At 32.2% G+C, this 18441-nt stretch overlaps 1 protein-coding gene across 1 annotated transcript in view; it reads right to left on the bottom strand.

The window, feature by feature from the left end:
- The window catches only part of STRN3 (striatin 3), a 113055-nt gene that overhangs the window by 25199 nt on the left and 69415 nt on the right, over nt 1–18441 (bottom strand). Inside the window, 3 exon segments of the mRNA XM_082648470.1 lie at nt 5425–5535; nt 10767–10908; nt 12136–12265. Of these exon segments, the coding sequence (XP_082504596.1) occupies nt 5425–5535; nt 10767–10908; nt 12136–12265 (383 nt within the window).

Below are 18441 nucleotides of genomic sequence, written 5' to 3'. Positions count from 1 at the left end.
GATTCTCAATTATTACTCTAATCTATAGAAGAAATACTCTTTCTAATTGTAACACCAAGAAAAACTGTCCTTTCACCACTATGAATAATAAAACAACCCATCTATCTCTTAGCCACGACCATCAAGTCTATACAAATGCACAATCAAAAAAAAAAAGCACAATCATCTAAACAGATTCTAGGAAAACGAAAAACATTATGCCATGTGTAAGCCAAACTATGGACTGACAACTGCTGTTTTTATTTTTTGTGTGTGTGTGTTAGTGTTTTTAAATTCACTCACAAACATACACACTCATGACATGAAATCTATCTTTCCATGACTCTATTAAGTAAAACAGTAATTTTTTTTTTTTAACTGAATCTACTGTTTTCCCTTTCTCAATCTACTGTTCTCCCTTTGTTAATCAGCCTTATATTCTGAAGTGAAACCAAATGTTTAGCAGGCAATCTGGAGAAGATAAGTTTATTTTAGAATAAGATTTAGTTATGTCATGTTTGCTTGATCTGTTGTATTTTCTATCATCTTAATTAAAAGAAAGCTTTGACATGACAAATGTCATCTTAAAAAAAATGACATCATAATATTAAGGAAAAAATAGTTTAGCTGCAAAGTGATTCTGCAGTTTAAAAATGTGTCCTCACTGAAAGAGCATCAAAATACTTTCTCCCCCTTGTGAAAATACCTGAATTATTTTCTTGGGGGAGAAAAAAAAAGAGAAAGAAACCTGAGTTGAAGAGTGGTCTGTTTTAGAAGTGTGAAATTGAAGCCAGAAATATAAAACAACTGCGTTTCTTAGCTGAAAATAATATCCCTTAACTATGAAACAACTGTTCGTCTTTGATTTGATGCAAGAGAATAGTGAACAGTTTTATGGACTCTCTCCAAAACAGAAGCAGGTTAATCATCACAGTCATTTTATAGTATGTGCCAAGGTGCTTTTATAGGCTTACTGAAAGTTATTGCTACAAAATAATAATTTCACCTTAAATGTTCTAAAATGCCTAATATATAGATGATTGGACTTAAGTCACAATTTACAAAAATATTATATTCCCTCTTGACAGTCTGTCATCCTGAATCTGGAATAGCAAATGACAAATACTAATATGAAACTTTTTTTAAAAAAGGAAAACTAGAAAATGATCCAGGGATGCTCATTTATATGTGAATCTTTGAAACACAAATCTTTTGAAGAAAGGACACGAAATAATCTGATCTTCTTTATAAGCCTCAATTTTATAAGTATAAAACAGCATAGGAATAACAATAAGCAAGAATAAGACTATCTATTAAAGGAAAACATATTACAATCCACAATTTAAACTTTCCATGTTGAAAAACCAAAACAAATACCAAAGTCTTAAAAGATTTTTACCCTCCTCCTTCATATTCTAAATAAAGGTTCTAAATTTCAGATGCTTTACCCTTACTTCAGTTGCTATACACAGTGTGATTTTTGTTATTGATTTACATGTTTTTACTGAGACATAAAATACTGCAAAAAAGGAGACCATAGAAAGCTAGAAAAATCCTATCAAACCAAGATTTTGACAAAAGATTAATTCCGAACCCCCCCTCACTCCCTTTCCCAATTACAGAAAGCTTAGAAATTATTTAAAGATTACAGAAAACAGAGTTTTAGATTAGATAACCAGTATTATATCACTTAATTCCCTGATTTTCCTCATTGTACTGTGGTCATATAGGAGAATGTGTTTGTGCTCAAGTAACATGCGCTAAGGTATCTAAGGAGCAACATGTCTACTACTTGCTCAGTTTTCTGAACTGTTCAAAATAATAAAGGTACATATTTAAAGAGAGAAAGGATAAAGCAAATGTAGTAAAATGTTAACATTTAAAGAAACTGTGAAAGTGCATGGAATTCTTTACCCTATTCTTGCAACTTTTCCTTAAGTCTGAAGTTATGTCAAAATAAAAAGTTACAAGGAAAAGGAAGCTTAACCCTTCTGAAGCTTAAGACCAAAATAACTGTATCAAGTCTCTTTAGTTTCACGGTGTTGACTCTTAGAAATACTAATAGAAAAAGTAAGAAAAAGAAAAAGAAAATTAATACTGAATTGTATCTACAGTCCAAGGCAAGGATGTCACTTTTATTTTCTTTTGCCTTAGGTGCGAAAAATGAAGGGTGAAATGGAGTGAACAAACTGGAAGATAGATAAACATTAGCTTCCTGCCTCTTGATTTTAGAAGTCTTTCCATTTTTAATAGTCAAATCATGGTTGAGTCTTTACAAAGTTAAACAGTTGGCATTCTCACCACTTTTCTTCCCATTAAAAAAAAAAGGCATTTAGATTGGATTATATCTGATTTCATATGGTAAAGTTAGCAAATAATTTTCTTCCCTTTAAGAAGCTGGAAAAAACTCTGTAGAAACTTAGTGCTATGATCCAACAGGTGTGATTCATTCACATTTTGGAATAAAGAAAAAAGGCTAAAGTTTATGAATTATTCTAACTTATACAAAGCCACATCTGCAAAAATATCAGAAGAAAACCCAACAAAAATAGATAATAAGAATGCTAAGGAAATTCATGAATTATCTTTTCATGTAAAATTGTATCTTAGCATTAACATGATGTTCTACCTGGATTAAGACCTAAGTTTATTATCCATCAATTAAAAAAAAATTTATTTCCATGGCAGGGATTCAGAGCCAACATTTTCAAGGTGAACTCTATATTAAAGAGCAAAAAGTTTTTATTTAACTAATTCACAAAGTGTAAAGAGAAACATAATTTATTATTTCCTAATTATTCACTCCTGAGACAGTGTTGGAAACCTCATCTTTATATCTACATACATGGGTAAATTTAAAAGCACTGGTGTTTATAAAAACAGTAAAAATGAGAAACAATCTGAAGGATTAACTAATGGAGGCTAGGTTAAATTCACAAAATGCAATGCTATATAACCACTAAAATTATATTTTATTTAGATGACTATGAAAATTACGAAAAAATGAATTAAAAACAATATGATATTCTTGTTGGAAATTGTTAAAGGAGGTTTATGTATAAAGACATTTAGAAAAAGTTGGAAGAATATATGCCAAATATTAATATCTGAGTTGTAGGACTGAAGGTGATTTTTACTTTTTTGTGTCTCTACATACTACTTGTATTGTTTGAATCATAAGTATGTTCTATTTTTATGGCTATATAAAGTTAGTTTTGTTTCTTTTTTTGAGAAAACAGATACAAAATCAAAATTAAAGGGGACTGGTTGAATAACACAGTACACATTTTGGTAATAAAATCGTATTGAGACATGAGAGCTTCAGGGCATGGCTGTGAGGTCTCCAGATCCTGATTTAATCACAGTAGTTCCCTTTCACCCATTTCACATATTAGGTTCTGCAATATTCTGCTTGACAACAGGGTAGCTTGGTATAAAGAAATTGGAAAACGTTATACAGTGGAATATTTATTGACATGAAATGGTATTTTCTATGAACTGTTAGCTAAGTAGGCAAATAACAAAACTGCATATTATGATCCTACTAAAGAAAATTAATTAAATTACAATTTTATGGGGATTTTAGACTTTAGTTTCAGTTCATCTGTTTCTAATAGTTCTTAAACAGGTATTATTTTCAATAAAAAACATTTTTTAGAAAAATGTAAAACCTACAACTAAAAAACCTTAAGTTGACTTATATCTTCTTTCTAAACCTCAAAAAGGTACAGGCATATCTTGGATATATTGAGGGTTCAGTTCCAGACCACTGCAATAAAGCAAATATCACAATAAAGCGAGTCACATGAATTTTCTGGTTTCCTGGTGCATATAAAAGTTATGTGTACACTACACTGTACTGTGCACAGAATTATGTCTCTAAAAAATGTACATACTTTAATTTAAAATACTCTATTTCTAAAAAACAATACAGGGTTGCCACAAATCTTCAATTTGTTAAAAAGAAAAAAAAATGTGTATAGATCTAAACACATTCTATCAGGGAAAAAATGGAGTATCTATATTTTAAATTAAAAGCAATACTACCTAGCATTTTCTAAAGAAATCTTCAGCAGGTAAGTCAGTTTATGAATAACATACAGAAAATAAGTAATCTAATATTCAAATAAACTATTTCTTAAAAAAAAGATCTAAACCCTAAAATTCTAATGTCATTGTGTCTATATTAAAATGGCCAATCATGCAAAAGTACTTTTATACTCAACATGCATTAATTATATAGGTAAGTGATGTTAGAGCTGAACACAGTCCCTGCCCAGCATTAAACATTTTTAAATATGGTAAGCAGTTCAACATAAAATATGAAACTTCTTAGAGAACAATTTATCTTTTTATTCACATGCAATAACATAAATAAGCATAAGGTTATAAAAGTGCACAACACGTAAAATCTCCCAAATTCCTTATTTACCTCCACAATAAATTAAACCATTCAAAAACTGCTTCACTGAAGAAAACTTACACCCTTTTCCACTGCAACTGCCATTTCATAAATTAATATATTTGTCACCAGAGAAAGGAATATGAAAGAATGCCTACATGGTTTTTGCCATTGAAGTCTACTGTTTTCTCCTACACACAGTCAAAAAATTTAGACTGGCAGGATTCAATGGCCAGTTCAAAATAAAGTTCCCCAAAACTAAACTTCAGTTTCTCCATTTAATACTCATAGGTCTGAAGATGATTTTCATGCGACTGTTCTTAAGCTTGATTCACAAAATGGAAATGAATTACTTCTTTGAGATGTGCTGTAGCTAAATTTATACTTTTACAATACATTCATTGGTCAGGATATTAACAGTGAAAAATACACTGAGGTACCCAAAGACACTCAGTGATTGACCAAACAAACCCTACTGCCACCACTACCCTCTCCTCTGGCCTTACTCCATCAGAGTAGCCAAGAAAATACTGCCTAGGAGAGCTTTTTTTTTTGCTACTGTTGTTGTTTGTGGTTGGATTAAGGCCAGAAAGCACAAACTATGGAAAGGGCTTTCCTATTCACTGTAGTTTGGAATTCTGAAACTAAGAAATGTAACCTGGACATGAGCTGGTTATAGCAGTAATACCCTATGTATCAACAATACAGAAAGTTATACTTTCTTCCTTTTGAACAGATTTCTATTATTTTTCATCACAAGGCCAATATTCCTTACAGTTTGGTAAACTTTTTAAAGCTTAAAATACAGACAAAAACCCTGAAATTCTTCCTTCATCCTTATCCACATATTTAAAATGATTTCCCACTTGATCAATAACACAACCTAAATTACATTCAAATAAATTTCAATTATACAACAGACAAAGTTTAAAGTTAGTTGCCCCCTTTATAAAACAAAAAGAAGTAGACAAAAAAATCAGAACTGAAGAATTTTTTTTTCTCAAAGATTGGTATACAAAAATTATAATAGAATCTGCACTTACTCTTTACCCCTTTCTTCCCCTTTCGTTCCTTCTTGTACTGTTCCTTCAGTTTACTTATTAGTCCCTGGTCTACATCCCAAACCTCAGTAGTTGGGGAGAGGTCATCTTTATCTACATGCAGCATATTATTAAAAGAAAAAAAATCAGCAGTTGGCAATGCAAGCTGTTGGCAGTAAACTGTTATAGCTTTATATAATCATAATAAAAATGTACTAATAGCATATATTCAAAGTACTTTAAAGGTGCAGTCTCAGTTTTGGTATTCACAACTCAAACTCTAAAAGCTCATCTAGTAAGTTTCTAAACATTTAATACCACTAACAAAAGTTAAATGGTGCTTCATTTCTATGAATCACAAATTTGAAGGTTATTATTCTTTCAATAACTGATATTCTTACAATGGACTGACATTAGAAATCTAATGTTATACAAAAATAGATCACTGCATCTTTATAAAAATGTTAATAAAAAATTATTCAGCCAGCATCATAAAAGCAAATGAATGAATTACATGCGAACTACTCATAAAAGTGCAAGCTAGAAAGGTCAGTGCCATTTTATTGATGAAAATATTCATGCACCTTCTGTCACATTGATTCTGCATGCACAAAATAACTGTACTAATGGAGAGGCATTCTAGTCCAATATAATACATACATATATTCCAAACTACAATGTTTCGAATAATCCATACAAAGCATTCAGAGAATCCCACCTCTGCCCCCACCCCACCCAAACAGTTCAACATCTCATTACCTTCTTCCATTGGTCTACAACTAAGATTAGCAAAAAAAAAAACAAAAAAAACAAAACTCAAATTCCACTGAAGAACTTTTTAAGAGTTGATACTTTTAGGGTAAGATAAAAGCAGTGAAAAGTATGGAGAAGTGAAAACACACATTGCTGTAAATCTGCTAAGGATGATACTTTAGCTATTTTAGCTGAATAAACAAATCCGTATTTGTTTTAAGTAAATACTTGTGCCTAGAATAAATTTACCCTATAGTAAACTAAAGGAAAAACAGCATTAAAAAGAAGCAGAATAAAAATATGTCTATTCGAATTATTTTAGGCATTAAAGGCTTTTCCATCCTTTAAGTTTTAAACTTACTGTTTAAGTTGAAAGCTGTTATTAGGAAGTTTAACATTTTGTTAAAGAACTAAGAGTTTATTTAACCCTGTTATTAAATAAAAATTATACCAAAACACATAGGCTAAGTCAATCAAGAAGACTGACATAAGAGGAAGATTTTAGAGAAAACATACTTTAGAAATTTTTGTTAACTCATTATATTCTGGCTTACAAGCCTTATAAACTCCCTAGGACTCACTGATTGCATCTATACAGTGTACATACAAAAAGGCTTTTTTCCTTATAGATAGTTGTATGTAAGTAAACATAAAAAATTCTCATATTTAAATGGTACACAGGGAAATTCCCTGGCAGTCCATTGGTTAGGATTTGGTGCTTTCACTGCCGGGGCCCGGGTTCGATCCCTGGTTGAAGAACCACGATCCCGCAAGCCAAAGGTACACAGAAATTCAATTTACTGTACCTTGAGCTTTTCCTACTATAATTGTCATCACTTTCTCCCTTACGGTACTATGATCTTAGGTAGTCAGTATGTAAAAAGCTAAATCCAAAAATTTGCTAACTTGAATTACCTGAAACTAGGTTGTTCAAGCCTGAAATTTACACGATTATTTGTCAAATCTGCAAACTGTAATACTGTTTGTAATACAGCTGTAATAATGATTTAAATAGAAAATCCACTTTTCATGTACTCTAATCATGAAAACAATGCTATATCAGGAATCCGTTCTGTCACTTTATCAAATACTCTAAGAAAAAATGTGATCTAAAGAATCGCTTGTACTCATCTTAATAAAGCTTACAATTCTTATTTTTAAAAGTGACAAATGGACACATTTTGAGCAAACTTTGTTAAACTTCATAGAAACAACAACAAAAAATTTAAGTGGTATATACTTTACACTGGAAGTTAGATAAAACAGTAAAGTTTAATATGTTTTTTAAAAGACCTTTGTAGAAAAATAAATCTGTGAATAGCTCTAACTGGAGTAGCAAAGTGTAGTGAAGTGAAAAAGCAAAGGGAATAAAAAAGGATAAGCTTAAGAAAAATACAAATACTACTTGCAAGGTAAACTCAAATCTAGAAAACAAAGGTAAACTTAAGGCAGTGCAAAGAAAAGGTTGGTGAATGCATATGTGCACAAACATCCTGAAACTTGCCTGGTAGGTAACAGCTGATTTGATATTACTTATAAGAAATAGTTAAGAGCAAAAGGGAAGAAGCAGCATAATCTTCTACATATTAATTCTGTTTTTAAAAAATCTAGGGGGAAAAAAAAATACCAAGAAATGAGGTTGAATCAGTTGCGGGAACTTTCTTGTTTACAAGAAAACACAAATATGCACCAAAAAAATGACCCTTGACAACTCAAAACCACAAAGGCCTAAAATTTTGTTACGGTGATTCTAACTACCAAAGCAAAGGAATTATACAAATCTACTTAATATAGCATAAATTGGTAACTAACTTTATGCAAATATTCAGTACTTTATTCATTATATTTAAATACAAACATTTGGTATTTTGTAGTCCTATACATTCTACAGACCACAGTTTCAAACTGTAGGAGACAATAACTAAACAACCTTAAAATGCCTAGTCTCCATGAGAGAAATACCGAAATTAGAAATGCTCACAATATTTCTGATTATGCCAAGAAGTAAAAACTACTAAAATTAAACCCAGAGTACCTAATGTAGATGACAGAAGAAGAAAAAGATTTAAAAGCTTTCTAAAAGCAGTGGTTTCATAGGATAAAAGGATTCAAAATTAGGTACCCGAGTAGACTGCTAGTATACAAAATAAAAAATAACATAGATTATCCGATGTGGGTGAATACTGGGATGTTTCATTATGACAGACTATTTACTTTTAAAAACAACAACAACAACAACAACTGTGTCCTTTACCAAGTAATTTATCTGAAAAGCATCACCTTCCCATTTGTAAGTAAATTCAAATTTTAAGTAAATGAATTAAATAAATATAAAGGGGTATTTGTATATCCAGCCTCTTTGTTTTGAAAAAAACTGAGTATGACACCTGTTGAGTAAAAATGATAAATTCAAAATCACTGCATAGATCCTTTGATAATTTTCATTTCTTAAGGAAAGAAACTACTTGAACCATTTTGTTCTTAACAGAATCCTTTCCTTCTCAAGAACTTAAAATGCTTTAAAGGTGTTTTAGACTTGTCCGGAAGGAAGAGACTTTGTCGGTTACTTCCAATTACACAAGAAGATTCAGGTCACTCTCAAATATTAACAGTAAAAGTAAATAAAGTATCGACACTTGTCATTCACACTAATTAGGTCCTCACTTGAAACTCTGCTCTACAGCCAGAAGTCTCTGGACAGAAGGACAATCAACTGCACATAATATAGTACTTTGATTATAGAAATAATGCCATTTTATACAAATTACATTCCTGAAATTTTTATGTATTCTTCTGATGGACAGTTAAACTTCCAGCAATTTTAGGTGAAGAAAATAGGAATGGATATGTGCCAAGATTTAGCTATACAGATGTTTGAAAACTGCTTTTGATCGTTTTTTTCTTTAATAAAAATAATCTAAATGTACAACAGTACAGCAGAGTTAAAGAAACAGTGGAACATATTCCATCAAGAATACTATGCAGTTTTTGAAAATGATGTTGCGGAAGAATAATATATTAAGTGGAAACTGTGGTTTATATATCAGCACGCAGCAAAATCCTTGTTAAATAAAGATATAAATATTAACCATGATTCTCTCTATATAGCAGTGTTACAGGTGATTTTTAATTTTCTTCTTCACATGTATCTGTGCGTTCTAAACCTCCTAAAAAACACAGGAATTATAAAATAATTATGTATTTATACAATTTAAATATATTTATATAATTATTTTAAAATCCAGAAAAAAATAAACAGTATTTTAGAAACTTTCGGAAAAAAATAAGGTATTTCCAACTTTGAATGGGTTGCACAGAGAAGTTAGAAGAAAACATACTTTTATTTTTCTGGAGCAAGGTTAATTCTTGCTCTTGAGCAAAGCTAATTCTTAAGAAGGGAAAATTTCTATAACATAGCTATTTTCAAATAGTAAGTACAAAAGTGTATATTCGAAGTCTAGAAAGTAATTGTGGAATTTTTTAATACTTTCAATTAGTATGTCTCCTCTTTCCCCTTAGAAGACAAGTAAAGATCTGAAAACAATGCTTGAGAATCATAAACAATGAGAAAGCTGATAACAAAATTCAGATCTTTTAAGTACTCAATTTGTATCAGGATAGTCAATAAACATTATCTCTTAGGTCTTGTCTCTCCTGCTGTTAGCAATATTCAGCTTCAATATATAAGTGAGGCATTTTTAAAAAATCCAAGTGTGTTTCCTTATTACCAAAGTAGTTTATAAAAATCTAGTGATAATTCCCCTTGCTAGTAACTAAGCAACTTTGGTATTCATGTGAAATATGCATTAAGGTACTTAGTAACCTTCTCCAATAAAGCTCTGTAAACACAATTTGAGTTCTCCCTACCAGGTAACGTGTTGATATTAAATGATGATTAAATGAACATTTTTAATAGGAATAACATACTGGACCTCAGCTATTAACTTAAAATACTTTGTACACTTTTATTTTACTTTCTAATGGGGTTTTTAAACCCTGTATAAATAGAACTGTTTTATCCCTTTTAGTTATGGCTGGATTATTAGCAGTAGGTATCACTTCCAAAGGCTAGGCTCTAATGCATTTGTACACTGAATATTACATGTAATGAAGTTTAATACTTCAATAAATCTTGCTCAATACAGAGCTATAATTCAAGATTAGTAGCTTTATTACTTCCTAGCAATAAATCAGATAATACCATACAGCAATACTGAAAAGAGTTATCTTCTTGAAACCCAGGTTCATTACCAAATTAAATCATAGGAATGTTTAAAACTACATACATGCTTTAAAAAAAAATCTGCTAAGAAGAAAGGAATTGGATCTCTAAATTGACTAAATATTTCAACTTTAAATCAAGACAAATTTCAAAAAATCAAAATCCACCAAAAGCCATATATTAAAGTTTAGTCACCAAATCTAAATAAATTGGTGCAAAATACTCTGAAATTATTCAATACCACTCTTCTCCTTGCTCTCAGTTTAACTGCCACCATACGTTCAGATATACACATTCCACATATTATATTTAATAAAATACAACTTTAAGGGCTAGATGATTTCCCACCCCCATTTCTTTATCACCTTACCCCATTCTGTGCCATCCCCTGAACTCCGTGCTTCTCCAGCTCCTTCACCGTCTTCAGCAGACACTAAAAAATCAAATTCTTTCAGTGCTTCCTCAGTATCAGGATCATCGGTTAGGTCAGCAGCTAAACCTTCATTACCTATCTGTAAATGGAACATAAGCCAAGAATTACCTTTATGCTAAATTGTAAAGGAGTCCTTTATGTTTTCACACAATTATCTTTACATTTGCACTCTCATTTTTAGATTAGATACAAAATTTTAGATTTTCCACATAGTTCACCAATCCCAAATTATACCCTAGATAAATGGTTGTCAACAGTGCTGTGTGAACACTGTTATAAAATGTGATGCAAGCAATGTGGTAATAAGAATGGTTAAAATCTTAATCTTCAAGTATGATGATTCTTACAAAGAACTTCTCTAATTACAATAGATTCACAGGTACCAAAAGACCCATGCACTAACTTACATTCTAATATGTTGTGTTGAATTGACCTCATTCAGTGAGAACTGCACAGGCAGTCCGTAACATATAAGGATATGGCATAGTTAATAAGGACATTAATGCAGGTCAACAGCTGTGGTATTTATAGTACTGCTTCCCAGAACAAAAAAATAGGGAAGGATCAAAATCTCTATTCACCTATGCTCCACATATGAGTGTGTTACACACATGAAATTTGGCAGAAAGGTTGAAAACTGCTTTTATAGACTAGAAGCTTCTGCGAAACACTGGCATTTTTCCCATATTACTGTAAAATCCCAAAGAACCACAACAGAACCCATCCACTTTTTTTTTTAAAAAACATACTTGAAATACTGTACACTATTATGACAATTCACACATAGATCATTTAATCTACTTTTGCTCTTATAGCTAACCCGCATCAACACTAAAATACATAAACCTGTTTCTTAGGTTATGAGCAAAAGCAAATTTTTATTAATCCTTAACAAACAATGAGTGTTGACACGTACATTTACAATTCTTAGTTTACTCCCTCACCCAGGGTGGGAGTACCACCCCACTTCAGTTACAATTTACCACTTGTTTACTGTACAGGAAGAGAGAGACTTCAGCAGTGATTCTTAATTGTGACAGGAGTGGAAAGGATGTAACTTTTTAAAAAAAGTTTCAAATCACTGGACTAGTCCTATAAAAACAGACCCTTTCTTGCCATTTATAATACAGCAAATAATTTGTACTATGTGTAGGTAATTCAATAAGAACTGACTATATAAAACTTCCAAGTGACATAATAAATGATCAATCACTCCCAATGTAACGAAAGACATCTTGAAATTTTCTATTCCAAATACATGACTACATATATTTTAGCTAATAAGAATAGAAAATTGAATTCTTACTTTGTGTTTATTTATCCGATGTTTGTCTTTTCCTTCTGGGATGCCTTCAATCATGTCATTTTCCTCTTCTTCGTCGCTGTCATCAGCATTTTCTAAGAAATTGAATGTCTCAAGAACATCACCAGAAGGCCTGTAAGAGAGGAAAAATGATGAACCAAAATATTCCAATGATTAATTCTAATATTTCTTTCTGTCTCCTATTTTAAAATAGTACTTGAAGGTAGTAGAGAGATTCAAATGAAAATTTACTTATAATGTATTATCTAAATATTCTACACAAAAATGTTTGAAAGATCATTTATGTTCTACAGTTAAAGTATCTATCAATAAAAGCAGTTGTTAAGTTTCTACAATGAAAATACTTTAAGTAATTGCTGCATCAAAATAAAAACCCTATAGTATTAGGCACTCAAATGTGCTATTATTTCTCAAAATAAAGCCATCATGAGCAAGCAACTTAAACTCAGCATTTCTTATAGCTCTACAACCTCTTACAGCTTGGTGCAAATGTTTACAGCTAAAACTCAACTTTATCGGGATGCTCAGATTTAAAGTTATGGTAAATCAGATATAGAACATTCCAATCCATTTTACAGATTTCCTTACCTAGAAAACAGGATTATTAATATACTAAAGAAATACTTTCAGGACTTAACCTGGTGGTCCAGCGGTTAAGGCTCGGTGGTCCCAATGCAGGGGGCCCGGGTTCGATCCCTGGCCAGGAAACTATTAGATCCCGCATGCCACAACTAACAGCTTGCGTGCCACAAGTAAAAGATTCCACATGCCACAACTAAGACCCGGCGCAGCCAAATAAATAAATAAATAAATACTTAAGGGGGAAAAAGAAAAACTACTTAAAAAAAAAACCTTTGAAGTGTTTCAGAACCACTCATATAATAGGTAACAGTGATAATCTATTTTTATCTACTTACGAAGTCATTTTAAAACTATAATCTGAATTCCTCCTCTATGTACAAAAAAGGTTTTCAAATAGTTGTTTAAATGTCTAAAAACAGAGGCTGCAACAGAACGGTGAAAGCTTCAGCTGAATGCAGACTCTCACAATGAAAGTCTCAACTCTTCCACTGACTTAGCTGCCTGAATTTGGCCAAGTCACTTAAACCTTTTGGCCTCAACTTCTTTACCTGTAAACTGGGGGGGTTAAACTAGATGACCTCAAATATCCTTACTAATACGAACAGTACATGGTAACAAAAAGAATAATAGTCTAAAAGTTAGGGTTTTTTCCCTCCCTGATTGGTTCTTAGTCCAAATTAAGGATATAATACAATTCAGACTATTTTTTAACATCTTTATTGGAGTATAATTGCTTTACAATGGTGTGTTAGTTTCTGCTTTATAACAAAGTGAATCAGCTATACATATACATATATCCCCATATCTCCTCCCTCTTGCATCTCCCTCCCACCCTCCCTATCCCACCCCTCTAGGTGGTCACAAAGCACCGAGCTGATCTCCCTGTGCTATGCAGCTGCTTCCCACTAGCTATCTATTTTACATTTGGTAGTGTATATATATATATGTCCATGCCACTCTCACTTCATCCCAGACATAGGGTTTTAATAGGTCTATTATACTCTGCCTAATCCAGCACATGGTTCAAGGACCTGTATCAACACTGAATGTAGAAAGAGATGTGTTTTTCAAGTGCAAATTAGTAAGAACAAACAAAAAACTACCACAATAACAAAACACATACTTTTCAGTTCAACATTAGTAATACGTCTCAATATCTGGGGATTAAATGAAAGGCAAAGAAAATATTTGACAAAATTGGCACTTCAATGACAGAAAAATAAAAAATTTAAGACATGAGAGTTTTGTTTTGAACTTTAATAAAGTATTATTGTTCCTTGGATAGAAGTTCCTGTCTCTAAAGTGAGAACTCACGTTTCAGGTTTTAAAAACTGTATTTGATCACAACAATACACGTACAAGGTTTAAAAGTCAAACAGCACAATCAATAAAAGAAAGAACAGATGAATCAGACTGCCCAAAATTAAAAACTTTTGCTCTTTGAAAGACACTATAGAGAATTTAAAGAAAAGTCTACAGATTGGGACAAAATATTTGCAAGTCACACATTTAATGAACGACTATATAAAGAACACTTAAATCTCAACACTAACAAATAAAACAATGAAAAAATGGGGAAATTATTCAAACAGATCCTGTATCAAAAGATATGTGGATGGCATACACAGATGCTCAACGTCATTAGTCTTTAGCAAAACGGAAATTAAAGCAACCATGGACTGTGAAGGGTCTGAGACTTTGCCCTACTTGCAAGCTACCATGCTGTTTCTCTTGAGATGTTTTCTTTTTAGCATTCACGATGATGGCCTTTGTATGGATTTTTTTAAATTCACTTTATAGTGTAACTGGGAGAAATCCTTTCAATGTGGAAACAAACATCCTTGGAAACACATTCTATAAATATATTCCAGAATTTTTTTTAATTACTCTTTAAAAAATTTTTTCAACACCAGTTTACCTGTTCTCTCTTTTTGAAACTCCTATTCAGATGTTGTCCCTCTTGGACTGATCTTTAGATTTTCCTCTCTTTTCAGTCTTACTTTTTTTCCCCTTTTCTCTTTTCTGGGAGAGTCTTTTATCTCCCAAGTCTTACATGAAAATTATTTAAATCGCACTTTTAAATTTCTATTAGCTCTTTTCTGATCTCTTACTGAACCTTATACAATAACATATTACTGTTTTATAGATGTATTATCTTCTCTCAGTCCTCTCAGAAGAGTAATTATAGTTTTGAAAGTCTTCTGCTCCCTCTTTTCTCTGAGTTCCTTTTTTATGTTTGGTTCCTTTGGTCTCCAATTTTCATATTAAAGTCTTTCCTTAACTGTTAATATTTAACAGTGAGGCACAGAAAAACTAATTGGATATATTGTGTACATGGGTGAGGCTTGTCAAAGTAGCTAGCTTCACACTTCTGTATAACAACAGGGCAGAGTCCCAGCCATTTCACTGGCAGATCCCAACTGTCGGATCATAAGGTCTTCTCTATTAATGTGATCATATTCCTGCCTGAAAGGGATTTAAGACCAGCTGCCAACATACCTGAAGCCAAGTAGAAGGAAACAGGGAATCTCACTGCTCAGCTAGAGATTTTCAGATAATCCTCCTGTTTTCAGTACAGTAGCCCACCCTACAGTTGCTTGTTTTCTTAAGAAATCAGAAATCACTGGAATTCACCAGAAAATATACCACCATTCTTTGGGATAGGGGAGGGGTGTTCAAGCGGCTATACAGGATTAAAGAGGGGGTTTAAGATTCTAACTGCCTCTTACATAAACTTGAAACTAATTCTCTATTAATAATCCCCTCTAAACGTGACTCCAAATGTACCTGATACCTCTAACTCCTTAGCTTTTGGAACTTTACTGGCATTTTGGGACTTGAATTGGCTTGTTCCTTTTCTTCTTTCCAGCTTCCAAAATTATTAAGTTCTCCCTATCTAATCAGTATATCCTCTCATTCTTTCTATATATTCAATTTTTTGTCCTTATGTGTCAATCAGTGTGTCTTAAAATGTCTTTAACTGATATTTTAACAGAGGTTCCAGAAGGCACACAAGTAAATCTGCCTTTAATCCACATGCTTAAGTGGACATCTACATCTATGGAATTTTATAATAATTTTTTTCTTTGCCAACTATTTACTATCCTTTCTCATTCAATGAAAAGCAATCAACAGAATTTTTTAAATTATATATCCAGATGAAGGGAAAACAGAATGAAGTCAAGAGTAAGGTTCGTAAGTAAAAGGGTAAAAAAGAGTCAGTGTTTTCTAGAGATAAGGGAGACCCACAAATATGGCAAGATTCCAAACAGAGTAAAAAGAAAGAGAGCAACTACTGGAGGTTCAAAGGTAAATCAGACCAATCACTAAGAAGCAGCACAGCTTTTCAGTTACAAGACCTATGAGAACTCTCTCCCCCAATGAATCCTTATAAGGTGGAGGCTGTGTGATATGATACACTACACACCCACAACATCCCCCTACAATAAACCAAAGAATAAACCAAGAAAGACAACAATGACATTTACTCAGTAGAATCTAGTAAATATTACTCTTGATTGGGTCACATTTCAACTGGATAAGCAATATTTCATCATAGCTATTATTATGCACCAAGCATTGTTCCAAATGCCTTACATTAATTCATTTCTTCTTCACATCAACCCTATCATTACCATTTTATAAATGAGGAAACTGAGGCACAGGAAGGTAAAGTACCCTGCCCAAAGTCACAGCTAGTAAGCAGCAAAGTCCAGATTCAAACCCAGTCTGTCTTCAGAGTTCCCATTCTAAACCATTAAGCATACTGTCTCTAATAATATGATCTACAATTTACCATTCTTCTACTGTTGAACATGTAGACTGCTTCAAATTTTTTATTGTTATAAATGAGAATACGATAAACATCTTTTTGTTGACACCTCTATCAACATGTTAGGTCATTTTCGTATTTCTTAGGAATTTTCAAAGGCCCTGATCATAGCTGAACCATACACACCTACATTAGTACAGACTCGCAATATACAGCTATATTCATTAAGAAGGAAATCACATTGATTAAAAACAATTATTACCTAAATGTCTGTGGACGGATAAATGGATAAAGAAAATGTGGTGAATACATTCAATAATTATTCAGCCATAAAAAAGAAGGAAATCTTGTCATATGCTATGACACTGATGAACCTTGGGACATTATGTTAAGTGAAATAAGCCAGTCACACAAGGACAAATACTGTATTAATTCCACTTACATAAAGTATTCATATATTATATAAATATATATAAAGTATTTAAAGTAGTCACTCGTAGAAACAGAAAGTCAAAGGGTGTTTGCCAGGGGCTGGGGGAAGGAGGAAATAGGGAGTTGCTATTCAATGGGTATGGCATTTCAGTCATGAAAGATGAAAATGTTCTAGAGAAGTGCTCTACAATATTGTGCTTACAGTTAACAACACTGCACCGTACACTTAAAATTTATTAAGATAGATCTCATGTTATGTGTTTTTTACCACAACAGAAAAAAAAAACTATTGAACTCTAAATCTTGCAAAGGGAAGAAGCTTTACAAGGAGAAGATACAGTCTGTTGTGGATTTTTAATTCAGATTCAGGTGTGATATAGTAAACTGTGTTCCTCTAAAGTAGTTATAAATCCTAAGAACTACTTAGCCTGGTTAGCTGACAAGTTTAGTTTAAAATAACATAGTAATATCCTTGCTTTTTCTCTAAAGCTATGAAAGCTCTATGATTCCTGAAATCCAGAGTAAAGAAAACAAGGGCTCTGTTAGATGTCAAATTGTTTTTATTAAAGAGACCTTATTTCTCAGAAATAAAACCCGTAAACTAAAGGCTTATGTTAACTTGAAAGTCTTTAAATAACTGCATGATGTATCTTAGATAAAATGTATCTAAGGTATGAAACAATGCTAGTTTATAAACTGTACATATTATTAACTTCTTAAGCTCTAACCAAACTAATGAATTCATTTTGGTTTTTTCCACTCTTTTTTCTTTGTCGTTCCAATCTATGTAATTCAATGTAATATCTAATGGTAAAAAATGAAAAGAAAGTTCCATCTGCTTGACAACTTGCATTTATCAAATCTGTACTATAATCAAAAGTGTATTTGGTAGACAGAAAACAAGTGTTAATGAGGATGTAGAGAAATTAGAATTCTCATACATTTCTGATGGTAATGTAAAATAGTCCAGCCACTTTGGAAATGAGTTTGGAAATTCCTCAAAAAGGTAAACACAGAGTTACTGTATGACACAGCAATTCCACTCCTAGGTATAAACCCAAGAGACTTGAAAACATATGTCCACACCTGCGGACCAATGTTCAAAGTAGCATTATTCATTATTCCAAAATGTGGAACCAATCAACATGCCCATCAATTGGATAAGGAATAGATAAACAAAATGTGGTATATCCATAGAAAAGAATATTATTTGGCAGTAAGAAGAAATGAATTACTGACATATGCTATAACATGGATGAATCTTAAAAATATTACACTAAGTAAAAGAAGCTACTCACAAAATAACCATTTACATAAAATATCCAGAATAGGCACATCTATAGATACAGAAAGTATATTAATGGTTGCCTAGGGTTGGTGAGTGGGAGGAATATGGGAAAGAATGGGGAGTGGTAGCTAATGAGTACGAGGTTTCTTTATGGAGTAATGAAAATTTTCAAAACTTAGATTGTGGTGACGGCTGAACACCTCTGTGACTATCT

The sequence above is a fragment of the Grampus griseus genome, assembly GCF_964374135.1.
Source record: "Grampus griseus genome assembly, chromosome: 2".
Taxonomy (NCBI): domain Eukaryota; kingdom Metazoa; phylum Chordata; class Mammalia; order Artiodactyla; family Delphinidae; genus Grampus; species Grampus griseus.
The sequence above is the reverse complement of the archived record's forward strand: the minus strand, read 5'-3'. Positions and strand labels throughout refer to the sequence as shown.